Source organism: Ammospiza caudacuta, chromosome 24 (genome assembly GCF_027887145.1).
Source record: "Ammospiza caudacuta isolate bAmmCau1 chromosome 24, bAmmCau1.pri, whole genome shotgun sequence".
NCBI classification, from domain to species: domain Eukaryota; kingdom Metazoa; phylum Chordata; class Aves; order Passeriformes; family Passerellidae; genus Ammospiza; species Ammospiza caudacuta.
Window position 1 is genome coordinate 8164319 of NC_080616.1, and position 27254 is coordinate 8191572.

General features: G+C 51.4%; 1 protein-coding gene across 2 annotated transcripts; it reads left to right on the forward strand.

Moving 5' to 3' along the window:
* The first annotated feature begins 607 nt into the window (after window positions 1-607).
* RAP1A (RAP1A, member of RAS oncogene family) lies at window positions 608-26624 on the forward strand. 2 transcript variants are annotated; one of them, XM_058819580.1, is made up of 9 exons: window positions 608-717; window positions 14235-14304; window positions 17415-17498; window positions 19469-19537; window positions 20280-20336; window positions 21158-21298; window positions 22032-22175; window positions 24755-24870; window positions 25899-26624. In XM_058819580.1, exons 3-8 carry the CDS (start codon window positions 17442-17444, stop codon window positions 24839-24841), a joined length of 555 nt encoding a protein of 184 aa, XP_058675563.1. In that variant the 5' UTR covers window positions 608-717; window positions 14235-14304; window positions 17415-17441; the 3' UTR covers window positions 24842-24870; window positions 25899-26624. The 2 variants fall into 2 exon arrangements, with proteins under 2 accessions (XP_058675563.1, XP_058675565.1); XM_058819582.1 differs by lacking the exon at window positions 608-717 and adding an exon at window positions 1006-1062.
* Window positions 26625-27254: the final 630 nt, after the last annotated feature.

The following is a 27254-nucleotide window of genomic DNA, read 5'->3' on the forward strand; positions in this document are numbered from 1 at the left end:
TTAAGGGGTGAAGGTGCTGTGCTGCTGCTCCTGAGCCCTGTGATGTGGTAGTGCTCGGTGACCTCTTGGTGACTCTTGTCCTGTCCTGTGTGAGCAGTGCAGCATCATTTCCCTATGGAAACACCCTCAGCCCAGTCACCCTGCTTGCTGTCCGCCCTTTCCACGGGGAAATTCCCCCAAAATCCACCCTGAGCCCAGCCTGAGGGCGGTCCCTCTGCTCCTGTCCCTGTTCCCTGGGATCAGACCCCAAATCTCCCCGGCTATCCCTCCCTGTCAGGAGCTGTGCAGAGCCTCAGGGTCCCCCCGGAGCCTCCTTTTCTCCGGGCTGAGCCCCTTCCCAGCCGCTCCCGGCGCTCCAGCCGCTTCCCGGCTCCGCTCCCTGCCCCGGACACGCTCCGGCCACCAGAGGCCGGGCCCGGCCCGGTCCCGCCGGGTGCCCATCCCCGGACGGAGCCGGTCCCGAGGGACAGACCCGACCCCACCAGGTACCCATTCCCACACGGCCCCGCACCTGCCCCGGCCTCCCGGAACTTTTGCGGGCCCGTCGGTCCCCGCCCGCCGCTGGCTCCTCCCCGGCCGCGGAGGGCGGAGGGCGGAGCGGAGCGGCGCCGCCGCCGCGCAGAGCAGCAGCAGCGGCCGCGGCAGCAGCCGAGCCCCAGCCCCAGCCCCGGCCCGCAGCGGCGGCGGAGCGGCGGCGGGAGCGGCCCGGGGGCGGCGGTGAGCGGGGAAGGCGGCGGGGCCGGGGCCGGGGCCGGGCGGGGGAAGCGGCGGCCGCGGGTGTCCCGGCGGGGCCTGGCGAGGCCGCGGGCGGGCGGAGCGGAGCAGGGGCCGGGGCCGGGGCCGGGGCCGGGCCGGAGTCCGGCGGGGCCGGGCGGGGGCAGCGGGGCCGCGCCGGGCGCTCCCTGCCCGCGGCCCGGCCGGAGCGCGGGGGAGGCGCTGGGCCCGGCCCCGGCCCCGTGCTGGCCGGCCGGTCCCGTGCCGGCCCCGCCGGACATCCATCTTGTGCGGCACCGGGCGGGCTGCCGGCGGCAGGCGGAACTGTCGCGGTGCCCCTGCGGGCAGGTGCGTGCGGGGCGGCCGCGCTGCCCGCGCTGGGCTGGGCAGGGGCACCGGGGCTTGTGCGGAGTGAAGGGACAGCGGGGCTGGAGGCACGGCCGGGGGACGGGACACGGGGCACGGCGGGACGGGACTCGGGGCACGGCCGGGGGGCTGGCACAGGGCACGGCAGGACGGGACTCGGGGCACGGCGGGACGGGACACGGGGCACGGCCGGGGGGCTGGCACAGGGCACGGCAGGACGGGACACGGGGCACGGCGGGACGGGACACGGGGCACGGCCGGGGGGCTGGCACAGGGCACGGCGGGACGGGGCACGGGGCACGGTAGGACAAGCGGCCCGCATGGGCGGCAGGAGGTTTGGGCAGGTGGGACAAGCCAAGGGGAGCCCCCCGTGAGCCACGTGGAGCAGCGGGCTGGCCCATCCTCATCCTCCGGTCCGTCCTCACTCTCCGTTCCGTCCCATCCTCTGCTCCATCCTCACCCTCCGCTCCATCCTCCCAGCCCATCTTCACCCTCCCAGCCCATCATCATCCCCCACTCCCAAGGACCGGTTGTCCCAGACCACCTCAGCTCTGGAAAGGCTTCTTGCACTTCCCTCGCTCGCTTTAAAGAGAAGCCGTTCTCTGCGTAGGGAAACTTTGGTGTTTAGGTGCTTCTCGTTAGTTGATGTCTTTGCTGGTGATATTTGAGGTCCAGAACGTGTGGGTTTGGGGTTTGGACACAGCCGAGCCAGTTCCGACTGACACCGAGCTGGAATTGGGTCTTGCTTTGCGCACAGCTTGGAAAGAGCTGCAAACAGGAAGGGCAAACCATGAAAACTCGTTTTTTTTTTTCCTTTCAGTAGCTTGACAGGGGAGATAATATTTCTTGAAATAGTTGTTTGACTTGAAAACGCCTGTCTGCCTTCGGAGTATTGTACCGGCGCTCTGTAATTTCTGTTGCTGCTGTAATTCTCTCTGAGTGGTTGTGTTGCTCCCCGCAAAGAGACACCAGATTATTTGAAGAGTCGAGGAGAGCGTCTGTTCAGCTGACAGTGCCTGTCTGCTGTGAAATGTTTCACTGTTGTGATTGGTGTCGTTGCTTTTTTCATGCTGAAATGGTGTGTCAGTAATTCTCCCTGGTGTAGCGGATCCTTGGGTTTAATGCGGGAATTTGTGAGACTTTCAGGAAGTAATGGATGGGGCTCGGAGAAACAGAAAATGGTGCGTTAGCAAAGCTCTGTGCCTTTAATGAGAAGTTATCCAAAAGCAGACAAGTTAAAGGGAAGTTCCAGATGGAGCACTCTTGCTCTTGTGGTCTCTGTGACTTTCTGAATTCACAGAAGCCATGTATTTCACAAGTATGAAATGCTGATTATTCTGACATCATTATCACGTTGCTATAGTGACTTCATTGCTCCGGGAATGCCATGTTCACATCCGGTTGCTATGGAAAAAATCAGTGTCATACATAAAAACATTTAATGCTCTGTTCATCCCCGTGGCAGGAAAAAAGGCATCGATTTATTGATGCGAGCGAAGACTGGCAGCATATTCCAACAGAAGTTCTCAGTGCCAAGTTACAAACTGGGAAACTGTCACTTGCCGTTCTCAGCAGATTGTCCCTTGCCTCCCTGTGTTGTGGCAGGTAGCAGAAGTTGTGAAATGCTGCTTTTGGAATGGAGGGTGACAGAGCGTCTGTCGTTCTTCAAGGTGGAGCCGCCAGGAAGTGCTGCGCTCGCGCCGCTTCTAAAAATAAAAATCTGTTTTCATGCGCAGTGCTGGCACTGCCTGATCCCGGAGGGGAGCGGAGTTATCCCTCCAGAGCAGCTCCAGAACAGTTCCAGAGCAGCTCCTGCTCGGGGCAGCCTGGGCCTGGGGATGCCCAGCGCTGCAGGGCAGCCTGTACTGGGGACGATGCCCAGCTCCTGCTCACAGCCTGGTCCTGGGGATGATGCCCATCACTTCAGGGCACTGTCCCAGGCAGGCTGGCACCCCAGGGCTCCCGGGAAGGATCCTGCCATCACGTGTCCTGGCCCTGGCGTGGCTGTGTTCAGGGTAAGTAGCTTTGCTGGAGGTTTGAGAGGATCTCCTGCCAAACGGGCCGCATTACTCGCGCAGCATAAGTCCAGTGACAGGTTAATGCTTTTGTTTGGAGGCTCGTGTTTACACAGAGCGTTGGAGCAGTTTATATTTGAAGCCGTAAGTTGCAAATATACAGACATGAGTTATTGGTGATGCATTTGGTGGCTGCTCAGCCAGTCTGAGGACTGTTCTTAAAAAAACTGAAAAGTAATTAAATGGCAGGAGGGTGACATGTGGATGTACTTGAACATTAAAGTTTTAATTGTATATTGAATCATCGTCCTGGGCATAAACAACTCCAAGCATTTGTTTGTACTTTATATTGCAGTGCTTTTTCTTGTACCCTGCACGTGCACAGCGCGCTCAGTGGCACTTTGAACTCAGTGTTTAGAGAACAGATTGCTTCTGTGCAGCTCTGCAGACTTTAAAAATCATCTTCAAGAGGAATCCTAATGCTCTGACAACAGGAACCTGTTATCTGTTTTCCTAGAGGAAACAAAGTGTATCTTTTGAACATACATAAGTTCAAACCTTTAGGCTTTATATTTGAAGTGTTTTTTATGTGTAGCTGTTTGAAGTTCAGAATTATCCTTGATCCAGTGTTACTTTCAGCCTTGCCAAAATCAGCTTAGCTGGCTCTGGCTGTGGATCCTGATCAAAACTTCTGGGTTTTAGGGTAATATGGGAGACTTCCTATTTTATCACTTTCTTTTCATTTCTGATGAGCCACATTAGTGTTGAACATCAGTCGCTTCTTATAACTTTGTGTATTTAATTTGGCAGAAGCAGATTCAAGAGAGACACAACTTTGAAAACTTGCTCAAGTCCAGGGGTGCTGTTTGGACTTTTTGGCCTTGATTTCAGGAGTTGTTGGGTTATTTTTTGAAGATGAGGTAGTGAGGATGGTGGTTAAAGTATGGCCTCAGTTCATTTTGTGTTGAGTGCTGAAGTAGTTACTGGTTTTCTTTTACTCTTTTATTTAATAGTTAATTGGAAATTAAACAGAATTTTAATGAAAGCGTCTTCTTAAAAGGATGCTTCTAAATCCCAGAGTGAAATTTTCCTGTAGGCATTTGTGTTTGCTCTTCAGGAAAGTTGCTCCTGCTGGAAACATGACACCTAATGGCGGAGATAAGTAAGGATGTCCCAAAGTCTCTTTGAAGGAAGAACGAGCTGTCCATGTTGCTGAGCTTGGTCCAGCCTGTCTCAGGTGCCAGACCTTGTGTGAATGTGAACGGTCCCTCTCCATCCTTGCCGTGGGCTCCCTGCAGCTCCTGGAGGGCAGGGTCAGGCTCAGAGGCTCCAGTGCAGGGGGTGGGATGGAGCTGTGTGCGTTACTCACCCCTGGAGGGGAGGAAGGCAAGGCAAACTCTGAATCCTCTGTTTCCCACTGCGGAACCTTCATTGCTGAGCACTCAGCACCTCCTGGAAGCCAGAGCCCAGTGGGAACCCGGCTGATGCAGTTCAGGGTCTCCAGCACCAGCATCAGAGTGAAAACCATCAGTGCTGGGGGAGTGGAGCCCTGTTGGACTGTGACACCAGAGGAGAAAGGATTGAAGGGGTGTGAAGAATATACACATTAATTGTGCCAGTAGCACTGCCGATGGAGGACAGAGAGGAACCTGCAGCTCCTGCCAGGCCCGGGCAGGGCAGTGTCCTTCATTCAGCCTGGTGCTGCAGCAGGGATGCTGTGGTGGCTTTGCTGTGCTGGGACAGCTGGCAGGAGCGTGCCCTGGGCCTCATTCTGGTGCCAGAATGTTCCAGAGAGGTACCAGGCTGTTACCTGCAAGGACCAGCCTGTGTTCATGGGAGTTACCTGGAGCTGCCTCTCTCCTGCAGCAGATTGAGGGTCTGTGCTGGTTGTTTTTCAGCTGGCTGTGTGCTGGTGCCTGTTGACATCCTCTGTGAGCTGGTTTGACATGTCTGACTGAAACCCTTCAGAGCTAAATGGCTCATTATGAGAAGCTTCCTGTTATTTCCTGTGATAGCATAATTTTGTTAATTAGTGCCTGTTTTCTGAGCTCCCCTATGAGGGAAAGGGAACCCAGTGACAGCAGAGCATCAGTCAGGACACACGTGGGCCTGCTCAGCTCTTGGTACCTGGTTTTTACACTGGAGCACTCTGTGCCGCACCTCTGGTGCCGTTTCACTCCCAGGTCTGCTGTGAAACAAGTTTTGATCTGCAGAGGGACAGGAACTGGTTCCTGAGAGATCCCTTCTTCCCTTGCAAATGCTGCAGTAATGAAGTTGTGTAGAGAAAGCCATTTAACAATATTAAAATGAGGAGGCTGTGGGAAGAAGGGTGGTGCTCGAGGAGGAGGCACCGAGCGTTACATTCCTGATCAGAAATGCTGTGTTTAAACTCAAATTGCATTCATGTGCTGTGGGAAGATCCTCAGGGGTGTGTGTGGGAGAAAATGGGACACCAGAGCCCATCCCTCCCTGGATGCCCAGTCATTTTGGGTCTGTAACTTCTCTATTGCAGGCTGTGCTCAAAGCCCTGGCTGAGGGTGAGCTCAGGACTGCCTGGCTCTGTTTCTCTGTGGCAGCAGGGCCCAGGGCAGGGCTGGGGCTCTTTCCCAGCTGTCAGCTGCTGGAGCAGGTCGGGTGGCCACATAAAGACGGTGTTTTGATGTTTTGATGTGTGCTCCAGCAGGTATTGGCAGTTGGGAAATACCTGCTATACCTGAACAGGCACTTCCTCACTGCAGCTGCCCTGGCTTCACCCGAACCCAGGCAAAGGCACCCATTGGATCTTTTTGGTTGGGAAGCCCAGATGCTGACAAAAGCAGGCTTGGCATGCTTTGGAAACTGCTTTCTTTTGGTGAACAGAATCATCAGTCTGAGGGGGACCCTGACCCTGCATTGGGCTTTTATACCAGAGAATAAACAGGTAACAGGAAAAACAGCCCAAAAGGAATCTCCAGGGAGAAACAGGTAACAGGAAAAACAGGCAAAAATGAATCTCCAGGGCTGCTCACAGCCCGTGGCTGCAGGTGGCTGGCTTTGCTCTTTCGCCTCTTTGACTTTGTTTGACTCAAAACGTGGGGAGCCAGGCAATGGCAGTCCTGTTGAGCAGGTGGCCCGAGGCATTGTGGTTTGTTATTTATTGTGAATATTGATAAGATGGGAAATACTTAAATCCATCTGGGGCACTGAAGCAAGAGGTCTGGATGTGCCCACAGCAGTGGCTGTGTTGGGGCTGAAACAAATCTTTATCCATGGCTTCAGTGAGGCAGAATGCACTCAGAAATGTGCTCCATGTAACAAGCAGGGTGAGCATTTCTGTGATGGGGATTGTTGCTTTGTCAGAGCCCTGCTTTTTGGGAATGTTCTGCACCTGGGAGCGTGCTTGTCAATGGGCTGTGTTGCATAACTGCTGCTTGCTGGAGCATTGCAGGAAAACAGACACTTGCATTTCCTTGCATTTCCCTGGTCAGAGACTGCACATTCAGGGCTGGCTGGAATGTTTTGGGGTTTTTTTGGTGGAAATATTTGTTGGGTTCAATGAGGTTGTGTTGTGCGGTGTTGTAATGCTGCAAAAATGTGAACTTGTCGTGTTGGAGCGGGGCACTGCGTGTGAGCCGAGGGCAGTGCAGGCTGCTCTAGCATCGCTGCTGCAGCTGGGGCTGCTCCTGCCCTGCTGCAGCTCCCTGTCCCAGGCAGGAATCCCTGTGCAATCGGGCATTTCCCACCTTGTCACCTGGAAATGGACCCTGGGTCTGGAAAGCAGCGAGGACGTGGGAGGAGCGCTTCGGCCGCATGCATTGGATGCAATGCCTTTTGTGTTGTATTTCTATGCAATGTGCTTTTCTCTCATGCAAATAGACTTGAAGTGGTAGGGAGGGGCGGCTGAGAAGAGGAAAACTTTCATTACAGACAGCTGACGTGCAGAATAATATCTTTTTATATGCCACTCACCACGTGATAGTTAAAAGTAACTCATAGTTCACTGGGTAAGGCTATTTCTGGTGCAATTCTCCTTTTTTTTGTGTAACAGTCTCATTCCAGCACATCTTGCTTTACCCTGAGATTTGATGTTTTTGTCAATCCTGTGCTAAGTAACTGTTACTGGGTATCAGGCCTGAAGAACAGAAAACTTGCTGGATTTATGAAGTAAATATGGGTGAAGATAAAATAAATTTAGCCAATTGTTGCTTTCTGCTTTAGATTATAACACTAATTGTAGCTGAAAATAACGTTATGATTAAAGATACAGACTGAAGTGGTTCCAGACAGCCTTTCTTATGAAATATTTATGCATTTAGGGCTTTTAACTCATCAGATCACTTATGAAGTTGTGGAGGTTACAATATTATTATGGCTTTGCCTTGTTTTGTGAATACACTGCATTGGCATATTGATCACTAGAATGCAGTCAGGGCTTTTTCAGGAATCCCATTAGAAATGATCAAACAGATGTTGTAATGCTCCAGGGCACTTTCCTCGGTGGTGTGATTCTGAGAAAGTGGGGCTTGTCCTTTTTTCTGTAATTCCAGTACTTTGCAGCCTCTGTTAAACGAGCTGTTTGCCCAAACCCTTGTTGCAAACACAATAATTGAGTCCAAATCCATTTGGCAGCAGAGCAAACTTGAGCTGGGTGGCTTAGCAGGTGTCACAGGAGGATGAAAGTGTGTGTGCAGAGCTGGGTGCTGTAGCTGCCCTTGCCCTGTTCATGCTGTGACTCCCCTTGTCCTTTTCATGCCAGGTTCACATCCCCTGCATCTCCATGGGTGGAAGTTGAAATAGATTTGGGAACTTTACAAACCAGTGGTGGTAGTTCTGTGCTGAAAGCGTGGGTCGGTCTGATTCTCTGTTTGTAGATTTACTCCAGAAAAAAACAGATAGAGGAAGTTTTTAATTTGGTGGAAAGTGTTCTCACCACGAGGAAGGCGCAGAACTTGTGGAGATGGCAATTTACACTCAGATGAAGCGAGCTGTGTGCCCAGGTCCTGCATAGTGCAGAACCTCCTGTCCCCAGGCTGTGTGTTTGACAAATGCACATACTAGTGTGGGAGAGAGGATTTTTGGGATGTGCCCTCCCTTCCTGTGAGTCAGATCCAGCCCCTGTGCTGCCCCAGCCCTGGCCTTGCTGCTGGTTAAAGGCTGCTCTATAATTGTCTGTTTTGGTTGTAGTCAAGCTTGACCTGTAAATACTGAAATGGCTCGTATAAAACTGATTAAACTACCAGAGCTGTTTCCTTTAATGTCACCTTTTATTCACCAAAAAGGAAGTTCCAGGATGAATTGTCAAAGGGGTTTTTCCCTTTTAAGCAGGTTCAGGAGGATTAAGAAATTTGAGAGAAGCCCTGGTGTAGAGGGCAGGCCTGGCAGTTTGGTTAAAACCCCTCTGGTCTCGAAGCTCTCTCTCTGGCACTGAAGTGTTAATAACTGTCTGAATATTCCTTCGGTTAAAACCTTCACACAGAAGGAAGTTTCATTTTCGCTGTAGAAGAAAATTCAGTTTCCACCCCCACTCTGGCCCAAGGTTCCAGGAAGCAGCATTAAGGGGCTGAGCTAAATACTGGAGGATTAAGCACCACATTAAATAACTTAATTTCTTTACGAAACGTAACGAAACTGTTACTTTCCCGTCTATTTGCAGTTAATTCTGTGCACTCAGTGCCATTCAGGTTCCTGTCAAGCCTTGAAATCTGCCCTGAAAAGCATTGGGGAGGTGCAGTCCCACTTGGCAGTGCCAGGACATCCCTTGTGAGCTGTGTTTAAGTTCTCATTACACGGATGCTCATTGCTGCAGGGGGTTTATTTAAACTGATAAACAAATGTAGTATTAATAAGCGGCCATATGGTCAGTGGGGCTTTTCATTGTGGAAATTGTTGTTAAAAGAGGCGTTTAATTGCGTGGGAATGGGGGGGGTGGTTGCTTGTGGCAAGTGAAAATCTCTGGGCTGCACATGCAGAGCTGACCTTTAGAACGGGCTGCACGGTCACAGCCAGCGTGCAAACACAGATCATGGTGGCTGTGCCGGGCAGATTTAAAGAATCTCAGCATTTTCTGGGGTTTGTGAGTTAGCCCGGTGTGCTGAAGGGCTGGGATGTGCCCCGTGTTAGGGTTTATCACTGGTGGGTGTAAGCCATAGAATCATGGAACGGTTTGGGTTGGAAGGACCTTAAGCCCATCCAGTGCCGTGGCAGGGACACCTTCCCCTGTGCCAGTGTCCAGCCTGGCCTTGGGCACTGCCAGGGCTCCAGGGCAGCCACAGCTGCTCCGTGCCAGGGCCTCACTGCCCTTTGGGTAAAGACTTTCTTCCCAATACCTTGTCTTAACCTACCCACTGCCAGCTTGAAATACAAGGGAAGAGCAGTTTGAACCTCTCCAACTTCATTGAGAGGTTTCAAAGAATCCTTAGTGGCCTGGAAGCTTTTCCCTATTATATTTTTTATGCTGGAGACCAAGTAAGCTCAAACTGGACTTTATGGCCAATGTCTCGTCACTACTACTGCAGAAATAAAATAATTAAAGTGCAGGCTGAACTTTCAGTGCCAATCTATCTACCTCATGTCACTTATTTACTCTTAATTGTATAAACCAGGAAGAATAGTGGCGAATGTTGCCAAGCTACTATCAGCACAACAAATTATTCCTTCCAAGTAGAATGGAGCTGGTCTTTGCTACCACTGAGCCTCCTCAGGTCTGTCTGGAATTTAATCTGTTTTATGAAAGGTCAGAATATTTTTCCCACTAAAGGAAATGGAGAGGAATGAAAAACTTTACAGGGTTTAAAAATCAGTGGCAAGTTGTGGATGTGATAGGCAGCAAAAGGAGGAAGTGCCCTGAGCGGCTGCTGTGCCCAATGGCAGATCTGCCCTTTAATGTTTACATCTTTGCCTGATGAGGAAGGGGGAAAGGAAGTGGTTTTTTATTTTTATTTCCAAAAAAAGCTGTGGAGAACTCCTGTGAATGGTGTAGAGCCCTCTGCTGAGCTGCTCCAGTGGGGCTGCATGGAAAAGGAGAAATGGTGAATGTGGCCGTGGTGCTGCTTGGGAGGAGCTGTGCCCTGCCGTCCCTGCCACCCCTGCCACCCCTGCCATCCCTGCCATCCCTGTCCCTGCCATCCCTGCCATCCCTGCCATCCCTGCCCCTGCCATCCCTGCCATCCCTGCCATCCCTGCCCCTGCCATCCCTGCCATCCCTGCCATCCCTGTCCCTGCCGTCCCTGCCATCCCTGCCCTCAAACCATTCCAGATATTGGGAACTGAGCAGTGTGTGTTGCCTCGGTGTGCCCGCTGCTGTGCCCTGCCTGCAGCTCTGGTTGGCATTCCTTTGCAGAGTGCTGCAGTCTGGCTGGAGGGCAGCTGCCAGCTCCAGCCCCTGACGTAGGGCTTTGTTCTAATTTGGGGATGCAGAGTGTGTTGGGCTCTGAGTTGTGCTGCTGGCTTCCTTTCCCCTGCCTTTGTCTGGCTGGCACATGTCCCTAGCAACTTTCTGCAAGTGCAGAGCAATAGGACAAAAAATAAATTAGCCGTTTCAGCACGACAGGCTTTAGCTGCCCAGAGCCCTTGTTCCTTGCCTGGAGAGCTTCTATAGCAGAGCAATTTCCAGTGAATAATTAGGCAGCCACTTCCATAGAAGTTAACATTATGATATTTGAAATTGCAGGTTCAGCGTGAGGCTGATTGCACAAAAGATTACAGGCTGAGGAGGATCAATCCCAGAGTGTTTGTGCACAAAATGACTATTTCCCGTGACAGAATTATTGCTGTTTTCCAAGGAGCTTGTCTCTGGGCCGTGTTTGTGTGGGCTGCAGTTAATTTGCTGGAGCTCCAGCCCAGCCCAGGCTCTGCTGCTGCAGGACTTTACTCTCTGCCCAGCCTTTATGGCCCTGGCTCAGGAGCCTGCCAGGCTGCAGGAGGTGTGGGGTGATGCACAAAGTGTGGTTGGGATGTGGCTCTGAGCTGCACACACCTGGGCTGGCAGTTTTGGGGATGGATGCAGGGTTTGAGGGCTGCTCTATTGCCTTTTCTGATGGAGCTCTCCAGGTAGCACCTCTGACCCATATCGTTCTCCTGTGTTCTCGCATACCTGTCTGCTTGTTTGGCTTGTCACCAGCCTCATTTTCTGTGTGTGCTTCTTGCTGGGTCCTTTTGGGGTTATTTGTTACCTGAAAAATGAAAGGAAAATACATTTACACCTGGATTACTGATGGTTTGGACAAGGGACAGCCTGCATGTTCCAGCATCAGGAATGCACCTCGGTGGTGACATGACTCACCCCACAGCAGGCTTGTGCATAGCTAATTACACCTTTGCTGCCTTGATTGGTGTTTGATTTGATGCTGAAAGCAGGCAGTGGAAATGATAATGAGTTTGGTGTTAAAATTACCAAACTGAGGCTGAGATTTCTGGCACAAATTATAAAATGTTACCTGTTATGTAATGTCAGTACCTAAAACACACTTGCTGTGGTGTCAGAGACCGCAGTGATAATGAGCAAGGAAATAAATGCAGAGTCTGTGAGCGGAAGTTTGTCAAACTGTGCTTTTGAAGTCACATTGGAGTCCTGCTTTCTGCTTAGTCTGGTCTTTTAGTCTTTTGTTTTCCTCTTCCCTCTCCTTTTTCTGGAGTTGGCGGCCTCAGGAAAGGTGGAGGAGTTTTCCCTGTGCCCTGAAGCCAGGGACTCTGACTGCCTTGGAGAAGGCTTTGTGAGTCCATGGCAGTGATTTGTATTAATTAAAGAGACTCCTTGCTAACTAGCAGGGTAATCTCTATTTGCCTTGCTGCTGTTCAGAGGTGGTATCTGCTAAGGAGTGTGGGATTTGAGCCAAGCCCCTTTGGGGTGCACATCCCTGTTCCCTGCACAGCTCTGGAGCCATTGTGTAATTGCTGACAGCTTTGGTGAGCATTGGGGAAGTATTTCTTGTGCTTTAGACACCATTGAGTAATTTAAGCCCTCTGAACACGGTGTAGAACCAATGAGGGAGCAGGTGCTGAGAGGAGCTGTCCTTGGGCAGAGCCAGGAGCGGGGCTGGGCTGGTTCAAGGGGAGATCCTTGGCCTGGAGTTCCCAGCCTTTGCTGCTGCATCGTTCTCTGTTTGTTTGGACTCTTTGTTTTTACTCTGGAGGGAATCTGTCAGCTCAAGCGTGGCTTTGATCGCTGTAAATCTCCCCCTCGAACAAGTGCTGGGTTTGGGTTTGTTTTGCCAACATGGCTCTGAGTAATGGAGTGGTTTTGGTAGAGTGTTGAGCAATGTTTAGTTGACACTTTTAAAAAAAGAAAATCCACCACTTTCCATGGCCTAGTTTATAGTAACTGAAGAAAACTGGCACGGAGAACATTTCCAAGTTGAGAATGAAACAGGTTTGTTTATAGTAGCCACAATTCAGCATTGAACTGCCAGGATAAAAATAACCAGGACACGTGGCTGCAGCAGCCCAGGGATCTGCCTCTATCTGGGAAAGGGCACGGGCACAGGGGTGGCACTGCCAGCCCTGAGTGAGGTGCTGCCCTTCTGCACATCTGTGCTGCTCGCCCAGAAGGGCACGGTGCTGACCCCGCTCTTCCCTTGGAAATGTTCAATGTTCTGCTTTGCTGCTGAAAGCCAGGCACAAGGAGGTGTGAGTGATGGGCAAGCAAGGAGTTACTGCTTTTGTCCTCCTCACAGCCAGGTGAGTGGCCCTTGCTGCCTGCCTCTCTCTGTCAGGACATCTTCCTCCATGCCAGGGCATCTTCCTGGGGCTGAGCAGGGAGCAGAGCCCCTCAGTGCTGGGGATGAGCAGGAGCAGAGCCCCTCAGTGCTGGGGATGAGCAGGAGCAGAGCCCCTCAGTGCTGGGGTGCAGGAGCAGAGCCCCTCAGTGCTGGGGATGAGCAGAGCCCCTCAGTGCTGGGGATGAGCAGGAGCAGAGCCCCTCAGTGCTGGGGATGAGCAGGAGCAGAGCCCCTCAGTGCTGGGGATGAGCAGGAGCAGAGCCCCTCAGTGCTGGGGATGAGCAGGAGCAGAGCCCCTCAGTGCTGGGGTGCAGGAGCAGAGCCCCTCAGTGCTGGGGTGCAGGAGCAGAGCCCCTCAGTGCTGGGGTGCAGGAGCAGGGAGCAGAGCCCCTCAGTGCTGGGGTGCAGGAGCAGGGAGCAGAGCCCCTCAGTGCTGGGGATGAGCAGAGCCCCTCAGTGCTGGGGATGAGCAGAGCCCCTCAGTGCTGGGGTGCAGGAGCAGAGCCCCTCAGTGCTGGGGATGAGCAGAGCCCCTCAGTGCTGGGGTGCAGGAGCAGAGCCCCTCAGTGCTGGGGTGCAGGAGCAGAGCCCCTCAGTGCTGGGGTGCAGGAGCAGAGCCCCTCAGTGCTGGGGATGAGCTGCACCTCGAGATGCCATCCCACACTGTCTCTAGGAGCTGGTGCTGTGGTTTCTGTGCTGCTCCTTTCTGTTCCTTTTCTCTCAGCCCCATTTAAACTCAGGCTGTGCTCTTTGGGTGCAGGGGCAGCTGAGCCATGCTCTGTGAAGTGCTGGAGCTTGCACTGGCGGCACTGCACAAAAATCCAGAGTGGTTGGGGTGGAAGGGAGCTCAGTGCCCTGCCCTGTCCCCCTGGCATGGCAGGGACCCTTCCACTGTGCCCAGGCTGCTCCAACCTGCCCTTGGGCACTGCCAGGGATCCAGGGCAGCCCCAGCTGCTCTGCCCACCCTGTGCACCCTCCCAGGGAAGGATTTCATCCCAATATCCCAATAACCCTGCCCTCTAGGCTCACTTTCTCTTACACTTGGGAAAATATTTGACAAGGATTATGAGAGCTTCCGTTACCTGTTTCAAGACAATTTTGATTTGCTGTGATCACTGAATATCAGCTCTGCTGCTGCTCAGGGCTGCTGAACAAAGATTGGGGACTGGAAATGTTGGAGCTTCTCAAGCTCTTGGGCAAGGAGCCCTGCCACAAACCTGCTGGATTCCCTAAAATGACTGAACTTTGTAGGTGTTGCAGAGCTTGATGCAACCTCAGACATGATTAGTTTGAGTCTCTCCGGTGTAAGTGAAGTCGCAGAGTGTTCTGGGGAGGAGAGGTCCACAGGAACAGGGTGCTTTGGCTTAAGCACTGCAGAGATGCTTCACAAATGCTGACACTTGAAAAACTATTAACTCCTTTTTTTTATTCTTCTTTTTTTCAGTTCCTTGTGGGGAGCCTGGAAGAACCTTCAGTAGAGCTGCTAACACTGATGAGAGATCTTTTATGCCAAGGTAAGACATTTTTAGTGTTCTCATCATATTTTAAATGAAATTTCTGTGAACATTGTTGGAGTGAGTAATTGATAAGTGAAGTTCTTGCACTCACTCTTTCAGTGCTGTGTTTGCTCAATTTGGTTCACACTTCTCTGTCCCCACTGCCCAAATTACAAACTTCTTGCTGAGCTGCTGAAACTCTAGAAACAGCAGCAGCTCGCTTTTGCATCAGGTTTCTGTCCTGGGTGGCCTCAGCCCCTGTCCCCAGGGCCTCCCGCAGCTCTGTTGGGAAATACCCTCGAGTTTGCTCCTTCCTGCCTGCTCAGCCCTGGCTGCTGCAGCTGAGAGGGCACCAGGGCCTGGAGAGCCCAGGGGCGGCTGCTGGGAGCAGCCACGCTTGGGGCTGGGCTCCAGCTGGGTTTGTATCCAGCCGTGGTCCTTCCCAGGGATGTGTGCCTGCTCTGCCTCTGGAGACTGACACAAATATCCTGCAGGTTTTTACCTCCCTGTCTGCTCCACTTCTCTGTGGGCAGCTGGGGCTGCTGCTGGGAATGGGGAGAGTCCATTTCTGTCTCTGCCTGGGCGCTTTGGTGGCAGCAGCAGAGATGCTCCTGTTAAAGAGTGCAGAGCACAGCTGGATTCTGGTGGATCAGGTGTCTGAAGCGGAGTTTTTTGGTGATTACAGATGCAGAACCCTGTGGTTCATTGCCCTGCAGGTGATGCAGGTGGTTTGGAGAGTGATGGAGTGGCACAGGGGCTGCAGCTTGGGGCAGTGCTGGGGTGGCACTCATGCTCTGTGCCCCTGTTTGTTTGTCCTGCTGGGGCTCAGGGGCTGTGCCTGGCTGTCACAGTTTGACCACATCATCCCAAAAACACTCACTCACTTTTCAAACCAGGACACTGGCCAAAGGGAGCAAGGAGACACACTCAGCTGTTGCTTTATTTTTGCACTACAGCATTCTGAATTAATGAGACCAGTCTCACAACATTTACAGTTAATTTTTCTACACTCTTTAGTGATCATACCCTTCTCCTGACTCCAAAGAACACTCAACAGCCATAGTCCAATTCCATTGGAAATGGAGCTGTTCCCTCCCAGAGAGCTCTGGATGGAAATGAATGCTGCTGTGTCTCACTGCATTTAGGTGGGCTTCAGCAGTTGCCAAATGCAAAGTTGGCTGGGATGCAGCATAGTAATTTCTTGAGCTCTCTATTCATGTCGTATAAACAGATAACATTAACATACTTGTGAAAGAGCTACAAGATAATTAAGGCATGTGGGGTTTACAGTAATAAGGCTCGTGCCTTTCAGGATCTTGGTTTCCTGTTGCACCTGAAAAAAAAATCAGCAAATACTGTAGAGAAGAAATGAGAAGTTAGTTTTGTACTGCTCCCAGCTTAAGCTTTCCCACAAGTATTTTCTACTATAAATAAGAAGTTAAATAGTTCACAACTAAATTTAACCCTTAGCTTGATTGCTTTCTGGGTTTTCTTTGGGACTGTAGGTAAATGAAGACAAACTGGATCAATAAGTTGCATTTGTGCTTTATAAAAAATGCATCAGCTTTTAATTTCTAGGGATTATCAAGGGGAAAAGAATTGTTAATTGGAATTCCCCTTTCCATCCCATTCAAAATCACGATATCAGAAGGAAAGGAAGTGAATGTCACTTCTCAGGGAAATGGTGGAGCAGAAGAGCTCACAGTTCCCAGAATGTAGCCAGAGCTGTTGTCAGTGTCCTGGAGTGCACAGCCGTGCCTGCTCTGCCTTTGGGGTTCTGGAAAGCCCCTTTTGGTCTGAGTTGTTTTCACAATTTGCAGTTAGGCAGCTGCACTCACATGGGCTTCAGGAGTTGGAGAAAAACCTCCTGCAGGTGTTTAAAGTGATGGGCTGCACGGATTGCTTGAGCCTTGCTGCCTGCCCAGGGCTTGGGGAGGGAAGGGCAGCTTCCCTTGGCTCTGTGACTGCACAGGCAAGCCCTTTATTTCTGTTATTCTGCCTTAAAATGAGTTTAAAGTCGTGCTGAACTGATCACAGGAATCTGGGTCTCTCTCCAGCTGCCCATGGGATGTTTGAGTTTTTGTTTAACCCATACCTGGGTGACATTCAGCTGAAAACACAAAATACACCCCTGTTCCTCACAGGCTCCTGGTGCGTTTCTGTCCCAAAGCCCTTGGAGGAGGTTTCTGTCCCAAAGCCCACAGTCGTGGGCAGGGTTGGTTTGCAGTGCCTGGGCTGGGGCTGTCCAGCCTGGTGTGTGTGTGTGTGTGCAGCCTTACTTGGGAAGGAAGCGCAGCCCTGCGGAAGGGGCTCGCTGCTGAGCTCATTGTTTGCTGCAGGGGCAGCCCAGCCTGCTGCTCTGTAAACACTCTGGCCAGTGTTTATCACTGCCTTTGTCATTTGCCTTATTAGTCAGGGAATCTCGAGGAGCAGCACGGTTTGCTGCTGCTGCGTAGTGACTTGAGGGAGTTGTGAGATTTCCATAAAAAGGCAGAGTCTGTGCTGGGCGAGCAGAGAGAGCTCTGCCTTGGCAGCCGTGTGCTGGGCCTGACCTTTTCCAGAGAGAAAGCACTGACCTAAATCCCTCCCTGCTGGGGGTGGAGAGGAGAGGGAAACCTCTTCACTTGCTGCTTTCTGATCTCATTTTCCTGTCCCGTGCTCTGGTTGGGGCCGTGAAATGCTGAGGAAGCAGAGGACAGGCACAGCCCGTGGTGCCCAGCACAGCCGCTGTGTCTGTCCCTGCTGTGTCCATCCTCTTCCTCTCTGGCTGAGGAAGCACAGCACAGGCACAGCCCGTGGTGCCCAGCACAGCCGCTGTGTCTGTCCCTGCTGTGTCCATCCTCTTCCTCTCTGGCTGAGGAAGCAGAGCACAGGCACAGCCCGTGGTGCCCAGCCCAGCCGCCGTGTCTGTCCCTGCTGTGTCCATCCTCTTCCTCTCTGGCAGGACCCAGCTGTGGCCACTTCCCCTGACCTGGGGCTGTCAGAGTGCCATTCTCAGCCTTGTGTTCAGGAAGATGAAACCCAGGCTGGCAGCGAAGGCATTCTCACTCTCAGGAGGTGCAGGGTGCTGCTGTTTCAGGGCAGCCCCCAGCTCTGTGCTCTAACTCTGCCCTCTCTCTGCCCTGCAGGTCGCTGCTCTCTGCACAGCCCACACCATGCGTGAGTACAAGCTGGTGGTCCTTGGTTCAGGAGGTGTGGGCAAGTCTGCTCTGGTGAGTCTGGGGTCACCCTGAGCCCCCCAGCCCTGCAGCTCCCTGCACACCAGGGCACCTTGGGTCACTTCTAGGGGCACCGCTGCTCTGGGCACCCTGGGTCACTTCTGCACGTGCCAGCACCTCACTAGCCACTGTGCCAGGGCTGGGGAGCTGTGCCATGCTTCAGAGAGGTGATTAATTGCTGCTAATTAGCGTGTCATGTCTGCCTCCTGCACGCGTGCTGTGCTGTACACAGCTGAGTGTCTGTGAGCATTGCAGGCCCAACAGGAGAAACCTGGCTGGAATCAATCACAGGATCAGTCCCAGAGCTGGGATCAGCCCTGCACACCTGCAGGGCTCTGGGTTTCCATCCTGAGGCAGCAGCTGGCTCACAAGCCCAGCCCTGAGAGCATCCACAGCCCCTGCAGAGAGGGAGGAGCAGCGCTTTGCTCTGCTGGAGTGCTGTCCTGTTCCTCAGGAGAGCTTTGCACAGCAGGGCTGAGAGTGGAGCACTGAGAGAGAAACTCCTGTCACCCATTTATCACTCAGCGGTCGAGCAGCTCTCTCCAGCAGACAGGCAAAGAACTGGTCAAGTGTGAGTTATCTGCAGCAAGAACTGCAGTGCTCCTTGTCACTGGCACGATAATGGCTGAGCAGTGTTCGTGTCTTGCCTCATTGTTTATTCTGCTGCCACAGCCAGGTGATAATCCTGGTAAATCACCTGCAGAACCCCAGTGAACAGGAGGAGAGATTACTCAGTTGTACATCAAATTTGATGCACTCTTCAGCAATGCCACCCTAATCACTACAAGGTGTTTACAAGGTGTAATTTTTTACAAGCTCTGTTCCTCCACAGCAGTGTGAGCAATCTGTATTGCTTTTGCCACCAGCACTTCCCTGATTATCTTAATTTTCTTATGTAACTCTGAAAGACTCACTAGGTGAAGTGGGGCACTTAGTAGTATGCTGTAAATAAAAATTACTCAGCATCTGACATACTTGAATTTCCTTCTCTGTGATGTGAAGCCTGAGTCAGCACCATTCCTGACCTTTTGATCAGCTGAAATGCAAATACTCAAATAGTCTGGTAAACAAAAGTTAAATTCTTTTGACAGGCTGGGTGCTAAGTCAGCATATCTGGTAATTCATATGCATGAATTTGGTAATTCATGATCCATTATTTTTATAGCAGCACACAGTAATTGCCAATTAGCAGCTAGAAGTGGATAATATTTAGCTTTCACAGTCTGTGTACTTATTTACAAACATTGGCAAGGAGAGGTTACAAGGTGGGATTTAAAATAATCTGGGGGTCACTTTAAATTTCATTCTCCCAACTGCACAGACTGACCTGTGCAACAAAGAGCCCGGTGTTCATGTCCAGCCCTGTGTGCGTGGCTGCAGTGACAAACTGGGGCTGTTCCCTGCAGATCCTGCTTGCTTTAACCCCTCTGTGCCAGCCCAGTGCTGAGGCTGCTGCTGGGGGCACTGGTGGAGCAGCAGAAACCCTCACAGTCACAAAGCCACAGTTGTTCAGCAGCTTTTGTTGTCTGTGCAGCACTTTGATCCCATTTCTGAGGCTGAAACTCTGCTGGAGTGGCAGAGGGTGACAGGATTTACAAGGGTGCCCAGAGGTGCAGAGCCTTGCAGGGAGCTGGAAACTGAAGCTGGGCTGCACCACCCAAACAGGGAAACTTGTAAAAGTCCTGGATCTACACAGAACCCAAAACCACCCGCAGACCTGCAGCTCCTCCCTTGGCCTTTCTTTTCACTTATTATAGATGCAGGTAAAGTCCAGCAGAGATCAGGAGTGTCACATGTCAGATTGTCACACTCAGGGCAATTTTATTTTCAAAACAGAGATTTTATGTCTTTTACTCTGCTCCTTACTATTGACTTTTAAAAGCAGATTTACTGTTGTTACTTTTCCCTGATGTTTCTGGTTGTGTTCAGCTCACTCAGGATGTTTTTCTTCCCTTCCTCCCCAGACTGTACAGTTCGTTCAGGGAATTTTTGTTGAGAAATATGACCCAACAATAGAAGATTCATACAGAAAGGTAAAGCACCATCATTTTTATCTCCTCCAAGTCTCACAGAGGGAATTCCTGGGGCTGCTTTGGGTGCAGGGCTGGAGCTGCTGGGCAGAGTCCTTGCAGGGTCCCTGGGCTGTTACATAATCCAGGCACAGAGCTGCTTTCTTCCCTGCGTGGATGTCAAGTGAACCATTGTTCCACGGATTAGCAGAAGTGTCAGCACATTAAAGGCACCAAAACATACACTGAAAAGTTGTGACATTTGTGCCTGTGATAATTGAATTAAATTGTGCCGTGAGTTCTGCTGTTAAATTTACTTGACTTTCCTGGAATTACCCTCCTTAGATCCAAGACATTTCTCAGAGAGTGGAAGATTTGCAAAGTCTCACTCTGAGGGTCCTGAAACATTTTGCATTTTCTTCTCTTCCTTACTCCCTTCTCTCTGGGCAGCAAAGAAAAATCCAAGTTTTGGGGTGCTTTGATTTGCAAGAGTGGATTAAGTTGAGATATTTCCAATCTCACTTAAGTTGAGATGTTTACAGTGAGCTGCTCATTTAAGCCTTGCTAATGAAGGGAGTCCTGGAGCATGTGAGCTGACCCAGATGCCTGGCTTGGGGCATGGTTAATCCTCTAAGAGCAGAGCTGCCCAGCCCTGCAGGTGCTCTCTGCTGAGAGCCCTTTGTGCAGAGGTGCAGCCAGAGCTGGGATTTCTCTTGCCTGTCCCATGCAGACCATTCATTCTGAGCTTTGTTCTCTCTTTCCTCAGCAAGTGGAGGTAGACTGTCAGCAGTGTATGCTGGAGATCCTCGACACGGCAGGGACAGTAAGTGCCATTTCTGTATCTCATTGCTGTGCAGTGCCTTCCTTAGGAGCAGTAATCCTGCCCAAGCAAAGGCAGTAAATCAGTGCAGTCACTTAAATGAAGGATTTTGTTGGATAACCTCAGCAGTGAGGTGAGTGCCAGTGCCTGGAGAGCTCTACCCATGCTGGCACACAGAGCCTGGTGCCTCCTGTGCCATCCCCATGTCAGCTTTCTGCTCCGGGAGGGTTTGAAATGTGAATTTGCCACAGGCTGCAGCAGTGCCAGCCAAGGGGGCTGCTCCCCAGCAGAGCTGCCCTGGCACCTCCCTGGCACTGCCCTGCTGTCCCTCCAGTGTCACCTGCAGCTGGCACAGCCCTGCCCCAACAAACCAACACACCCCAGGCACCTGGGGCTCCCTGGAGGTTGGTTTTATTGGGAAAGCCTGGAAATCCTCAGCAGCAGGAGCAGGAACCATTGCTGGGTGGGTCTGGTAAAAGTCCTGGCCCTGCTGGGGCTCTGGGCTGGCACTGTCCAGCCTGCTCTGGCATTTCAGTCAATAAAACCATGCAGAGATGGTTTTACTGCTGCTCTTCATCTTTCCCCCATTTTTCCAAGAAGCCCTTTATAAAGGGAAAAAAAACCAACAAAACCCAAAGCAAAGGGAAAGGGAGTGTTAATGCTTTTATTCAATTTCCATGCTCCAGTGGGTTTCTGTGGCGGGTAAATATGTAAATCCATCTGTGGCACTGCATTCTTGTCTCCAGCACAATAGCAGTATTCCTTTGGAACCGTTCATTAGCTGCATTCAACGGCTAATTAGTGTAAAACCCGTTTGCTTGCAGGAGCAATTCACAGCCATGAGGGACCTGTACATGAAGAACGGGCAGGGGTTTGCACTAGTATATTCTATCACAGCACAGTCCACGTTCAACGACCTGCAGGACCTGCGGGAGCAGATCCTGCGGGTGAAGGACACCGAGGATGTGAGTACAGCGTGGCTGGGAGGGTTCCTGCAGGAGCTTAAGGGGCTTTGCTCTCCAGCCACCAGGGCTGGGCGTCCACACACAAAGCTGCTTTCACAGGATCTCCTTGGGGAGCGCTGAGGGAGCTTTCAGAGCATGTGTAAAGTCCCAGTACATCAATCATTACATTATCTGTATCTGGAAGAGTTTAAATTCCCGTCTCCTACACCTAACAGCAAATGATCAGAGGTAGTTGCTCACCAAACTCCATTTTTGGATAAACCTTTAATACCTTCTGCAGTAATCTTACACAGTTTCATGTCTTCAAACCTGCACTGCTTACTCATCTCAGTATCCCTTTTTGCCCTATTTCACATCTTGATTCACTTTGGTTTCTTGCTGAACATGTTCATAACACATTTTCATGTTTCAGTATGAGAAATTTTCTCTTAACTGTCTAGAAAACTCTAAAGAACAGGATATTTACAGCTCTGTGTAAGCTGATAGAGCCTGTAGATCTGATTTCAGATGAGCTTTATTTGCATTTGCTTCATCTGTACTGTGGCTCCAGGTTCCCGATGTAATAAGGAAAATTTACGCCTCAAAAATAAAAATATGATCACTCTCTAATGGCTATGGCTGGGAGTTTTAAGGAGAAAAATTTCCCCCCCTGCATTCCTGAGAGCCACAGCAGCACAGAGCTGCCTGCACACGACCTTGCTGATGGGTTTCTCCCCCTGTTGCTCCTGTGCAGGTTCCCATGATCCTGGTTGGCAATAAATGTGACCTGGAGGAAGAACGAGTCGTGGGCAAAGAGCAGGGGCAGAACTTAGCACGACAGTGGTGTAACTGTGCCTTTCTAGAATCGTCTGCAAAGTCGAAAATCAACGTAAATGAGGTGAGCGCCTCCTGTGGTGTGTGTTCCCAGTGTGAATGAGGCATTGAACCCTGTGTGTCTGAGCTGGGGAAGGGAACCGTGCAGCGTGCCAGGCGTGCAGTGTGCCAGGCGTGCAGCGTGCCAGGCGTGCAGCGTGCCAGCCATGCATGCAGTGTGCCAGCCGTGCAGCGTGCCAGCCGTGCAGCGTGCTAGCCGTGCATGCAGTGTGCCAGGCGTGCAGCGTGCCAGCCGTGCAGTGTGCCAGGCGTGCAGTGTGCCAGCCGTGCAGCGTGCCAGCCGTGCAGTGTGCCAGCCGTGCATGCAGTGTGCCAGCCATGCATGCAGTGTGCCAGGCGTGCAGTGTGCCAGGCATGCAGTGTGCCAGCCGTGCATGCAGTGTGCCAGCCGTGCAGTGTGCTAGCCGTGCAGCGTGCCAGCCGTGCAGCGTGCCAGCCGTGCAGTGTGCCAGCCGTGCAGTGTGCCAGGCACTCTGTCTGCCCCGGGGATGTGCTCTCTTTTCCCTGCACAGCCAGGGTGAGTCCCCAGCTCTCTCAGAGGTGTTTTACAGCCTCTCCCAGGGGCCATGAACAGAGAGCTGGATGACTTTTAGCTTAGATAAGCTTTATCTGGAGAGAATGTTTGTCACAATAACTGCCGCCATGCCCACCGTGGGTGATGCCATTGTGCTCCTTGTCTCGTGTGGGGTTGGCTGTTGGGTTTGGAATATTTGCATTTCTGGCTGCAGATGCCCCATCACAGCCCCTGCAAGCCCCCAGCTTGCTAAAGCCATGCCCAAAGGCAGACCTGAGCAGTTCCCTGGGTTTAACTGAGACCCCTCTGCTCTGGGTGCTGCTCCTGGGGTCCTGGGCTGGCTGGGGCAGCTCTGCTCCCCATCAGGCACCAGCTCTGAGTGTGCTGCAGTTATCTGCCCGTGCCAGAGGCTGAGCTGAGCCCGTGCAGCAGAGCTGATAACTGGGACCGTTCAGGGCTGTGGGAGCAGCAGGAGCTGCAGGATCCTGGCCTGGGCCCAGCTGCCCTGGCAGCCAGCAGGATGGGCTGGGAGGGAGGGGAGCCCCAGGAACTGAGAATAACTGCAGCTCTGGGCTGGGATCAGCCTGGCAGCCAGCAGGATGGGCTGGGAGGGCTGGGATTATCCTGGTCGAGGCTCAGGAGCAGCAGAGCTGAGCCAGGCTGCTCCAGCAGGGATTTATTTGTGTGTGTGTGTCTGGGCTGGGATGCAGCAAGGAGCAGCTCAGCCCTCAGCAGATGCCCAGGGAGGTGCCAGACCAGGGCTGTGAGCATTCCCAGCTTTGGGGGGCACAGTGCCCCTCTCGGGCCTCACCCCGTGCCAAGGGGGTCCTGGGGTGCCACCCCCACCCCTGGGGGTCCTGCCTGTCCCTGCTGCCTCTGCAGCCCCCACAGCACAGAGGACACTGTGCTTATCTGGAGGACGAGTTCCTGCTCTCGCTGCGATCTCCGTGTTCTGGTTTGCTGCCAGCTGATATTTCCTACTTGTGAAAAGTACAAAAGCTGAGGGAATCAAAGAGAGGAGCTGTGAGTGAAGCAGCTCAGGGCACTGGGGCTCTGTCCTGCTGCCTCCTGGGCTGGGGAGCCATTTGCATTCTTTTGGGATTTATTCTTGCTTTCTCACTGCTTTTGGAGTTCCTAAATTTGTTAAAATCTGGGTAAAGAGTGATAAACTCCTACATGCATTTGCTGCATGTGAACCAAACCTTTCAGATAATAAGTTTTTAATCCAGATGACCTCCTGCTGACCTCTGAGATGCTCTTGCAGCACACTGACTCTTTTTAGGGATGGTGCCATTCCTGAAACCTTGTTGCAGATGGCTGTACTCACAGTCAGTTCTAGCACTTTAATAATCTAATTTATGAGGAAGGAAAATCTCAGATTTCAGTTGTTACAATATGTTATAAACTGTTTCTTTGTCTTGTGAATTTCTCTGGAATCAACAAGAATTTGTGAGCCGTCAGCCACTCCAGGAAGGGGAAAAAATAAACAAGGACAAGGGTGGAGCCCTCTGAAGGTTGAAATATTTCTCCTCAATGCTGTGACCCAGCTGCACGCATTTTTGCAAAGCTCATTTTGCTATAAATGGGCTGAGTCTTGCTGGGAAAACAACTCCCAGCAGCAGCAGCAGCTCTGACCAGGCTCTGCAGCTGCAGGACGGCCCTGGGGTGGTCCCTGGTGGCACTGGGGGCTCGGGCACAGGGACAGGGCTGTCCCCTCCTGCCGGGGCTGCCCTGGGCTGCTGATCCCTGAGGATTTTGTGCCTGCTTTAAAAACCCCTTTGTCAATCCCGATTTCCTCCCACTTTTCCAAAGCAAGGAAACTGCTGCCGTTTCACTGCCCTGCCCTTCTGAAGGCTGTAGTGCTGATAAACTGAGTTTGCAGCTCCCTTCAGTTCTGATGGGAGCTTTGGGTTCCCTTCTCCATAAGCAGCTGCTTGAGAAATGTGTAATAAATTCAAGCGGTTTAATTGAATTTACATAACTGCAGGCACCAGGAGAGAGCTGTCAGCTCCCCAGCCTGCCTCAGTTCCGACAGCTTGTGTTTTATCACTTGTGCTTTTCATTTGCAGATCTTTTATGACCTGGTCAGACAGATAAATAGAAAAACACCAGTGGAAAAGAAGAAGCCTAAAAAGAAATCATGTCTGCTGCTTTAGACTCCCATCATGCAGCAGCTCTGAGCCAGGTAAGAGGGGCCTGGGTCCCACCTGGGCCAGGTGAGCAGAGCAGCTCCCAGCAGAGCCCTGCCCTCTGCTGCTGCTCCTGAGGTGACTGAGCAGGAGCTTTCCCCTGAGCCCCAGGGCTGGCTTGTGCTTCCTTTTCATCCTCTGTAAATGTTGGTTATCCTCTGAGAAACACTAGTGATTCTCTGTAAATGTTGGTTATCCTCTGAGAAACACTAGTGATTCTCTGTAAACGTTGGTGCCACTGCTGTCCCTGTGCTGGCACCGTTGGGGACAATTGCAAATGGCTTTGGGTGGACATGGGGTTCAGTGGCACAGAAATAAAAAAATAAAACAACCCAAACCAAAACAAGCATTAAAAGCCCCCAAACAAACCCAACCTAAAAACACACCAAGACTGGACAGAGCTATAAATAATCTTCCTGTGTGTCTTGGCAGGGAGCTCTGTGTGCTCACAGCTGTTCTGTCCTGCTCTGGAAGGGAACTGCAGCTCCAGGGCTGGGACAGAAATGTCCCCATTTGGGGCAGAGAGGGGCACTGGGTGCTGGCACTGCTCTGCCTCCTGCTTTTGCCAGCTCTCGGGGGGTTCCTGGAGCCAGCAGAGCTGTGCTGTGCTGCACTGAACTTTATTTTTTATTTACCGAACTGTATTTTTTATTTACTGAAATGACTTTCTTTTAGCAATAAAGTAATTTCAATGAGCTGAGCTAAGCTGTGCTGTGCTCTGTGCTGAGCTGTGAGCTCTGTGCTGTTCAGCCCTGCCTTTGCCATTGGGCACTGCTGGCATCGGGCAGGGGCAGCAGGCTGGCACTTGGCTGGCACTGCTCTGGCCCTGATAAAGCACGGCATTTGGAGAGTTACACTCCCACAATCTCCTGTTTTCTGTGCCTGGGAGCAGCCCTGAGTTGTGGGAAAAAGCAGCTCCTCTGCTGCCTGTTGGCTTTCAGGCCCTGGAGGTCACTGGTGGCACCAGCAGAGTCAGAAATGTCCCCCCATCATCCTCATTTGTATTTTCTTCTACTCCCTCCAGATTGCAGGAATGAAGAACTGTTGCCTAAATGGAAAGTGCCAGCATTCCCAACTTCAGAACCTTATGGAAACAAGTAACATATCGGAAGAAGCTTCTCCTGTTTTTTATATCCTGCAGGAAGAATTTAGATCTTAAAAATGGTTTGCACACAGCCCCTGGAAAAAGCAGTTGCTCTGTGTATATCTCTTGGAAATGAAAGCCAATATTCCTCCTCCTTTGCAATAGCAATTAACAGATGTGAAAATAAATATAATTGACTCTAGCATATGATTATCCCAAGGAGCATGGATGCATTTCAAATGTTAGAGATTGCTACTATAATTAAAATTCATATTGACCATTTTATCATAATTTCTCCCCATCAAGCACTAAAAATGTTCCACTGTTATATTTTATATCTATAACTATAAATATATATTATCCAAAATTTCCCTTTGAACTCACTGCAACAAATAACTTTTTGAGTCATTGACTTCATTTTATATTTAAAAGTTACGGAATATCATTATTTTCATTCTGCCATTGTATTCTAATTAAAAATGTTTGTGCATAATGCTTTGGAAAAATGGGTCTTTTATAGGAAAAAAAACTGGGATAACTGATTTCTATGGCTTTAAAAGCAAAAATATATAATATACTAAACCAACTCTAATATTGCTTCTTGTGTTTTACTGTCACAGATTAAATTACAGCTTTTATGAATGATTAAATTTTAGTACATTTTCATTTTTGTTTCTGTGTTTTTGTTACCGTTTCCAGCCTTTGGGTTTGCTCCCTGTTCTGGGGGTTCCTCTCCCATCCTGGTGGGTCAGGGGGTTTGTTGAGGTGCCCCCAATACCCTGAGCTGTGTTTAATGCACCCCTCCCAAGGGACAGCAGGCAGCTCCTGTGTTGCCCATTGGCCTTTACAGGTGGTCCTGCTGCAGCTATTTCTCTGGTATTTCCACAGTGACTCTGCTGTGCACGAGTTTGGTTCCATCCCAAGCTCTGTCTGCCTTGGAGGATGATGCTGAGTTTCAAGCCTGGCTTTGGCTGGGGGTCCCTGCTCAGCTGAAGGGGTTTTCTGTTCATTTGGCGTTTGTTCATTCTTCAATCCCTGCTGTTTATAAAGTTTCAAGGAGCAGCATCTGAAGAGGCCCCTGGGTGCTCCATCCTCTGTGTGTGCGGGTCAGACCCTGAGGGACCCCCAGGGCAGGGGGCTCCTGCCCCCCTCGAGTTGGTGAGAGCAGAAATGTCAGCACAGGGCACAGAGCTCATCACTGGGAACCAGGGGCAGCAGGCTCTGTAAACAGCATTTTATAAAAGTGTTCCTTATGCAGCTGGTGAATTCTAGAGAGCCCTGTTCCTAATGCAGCCC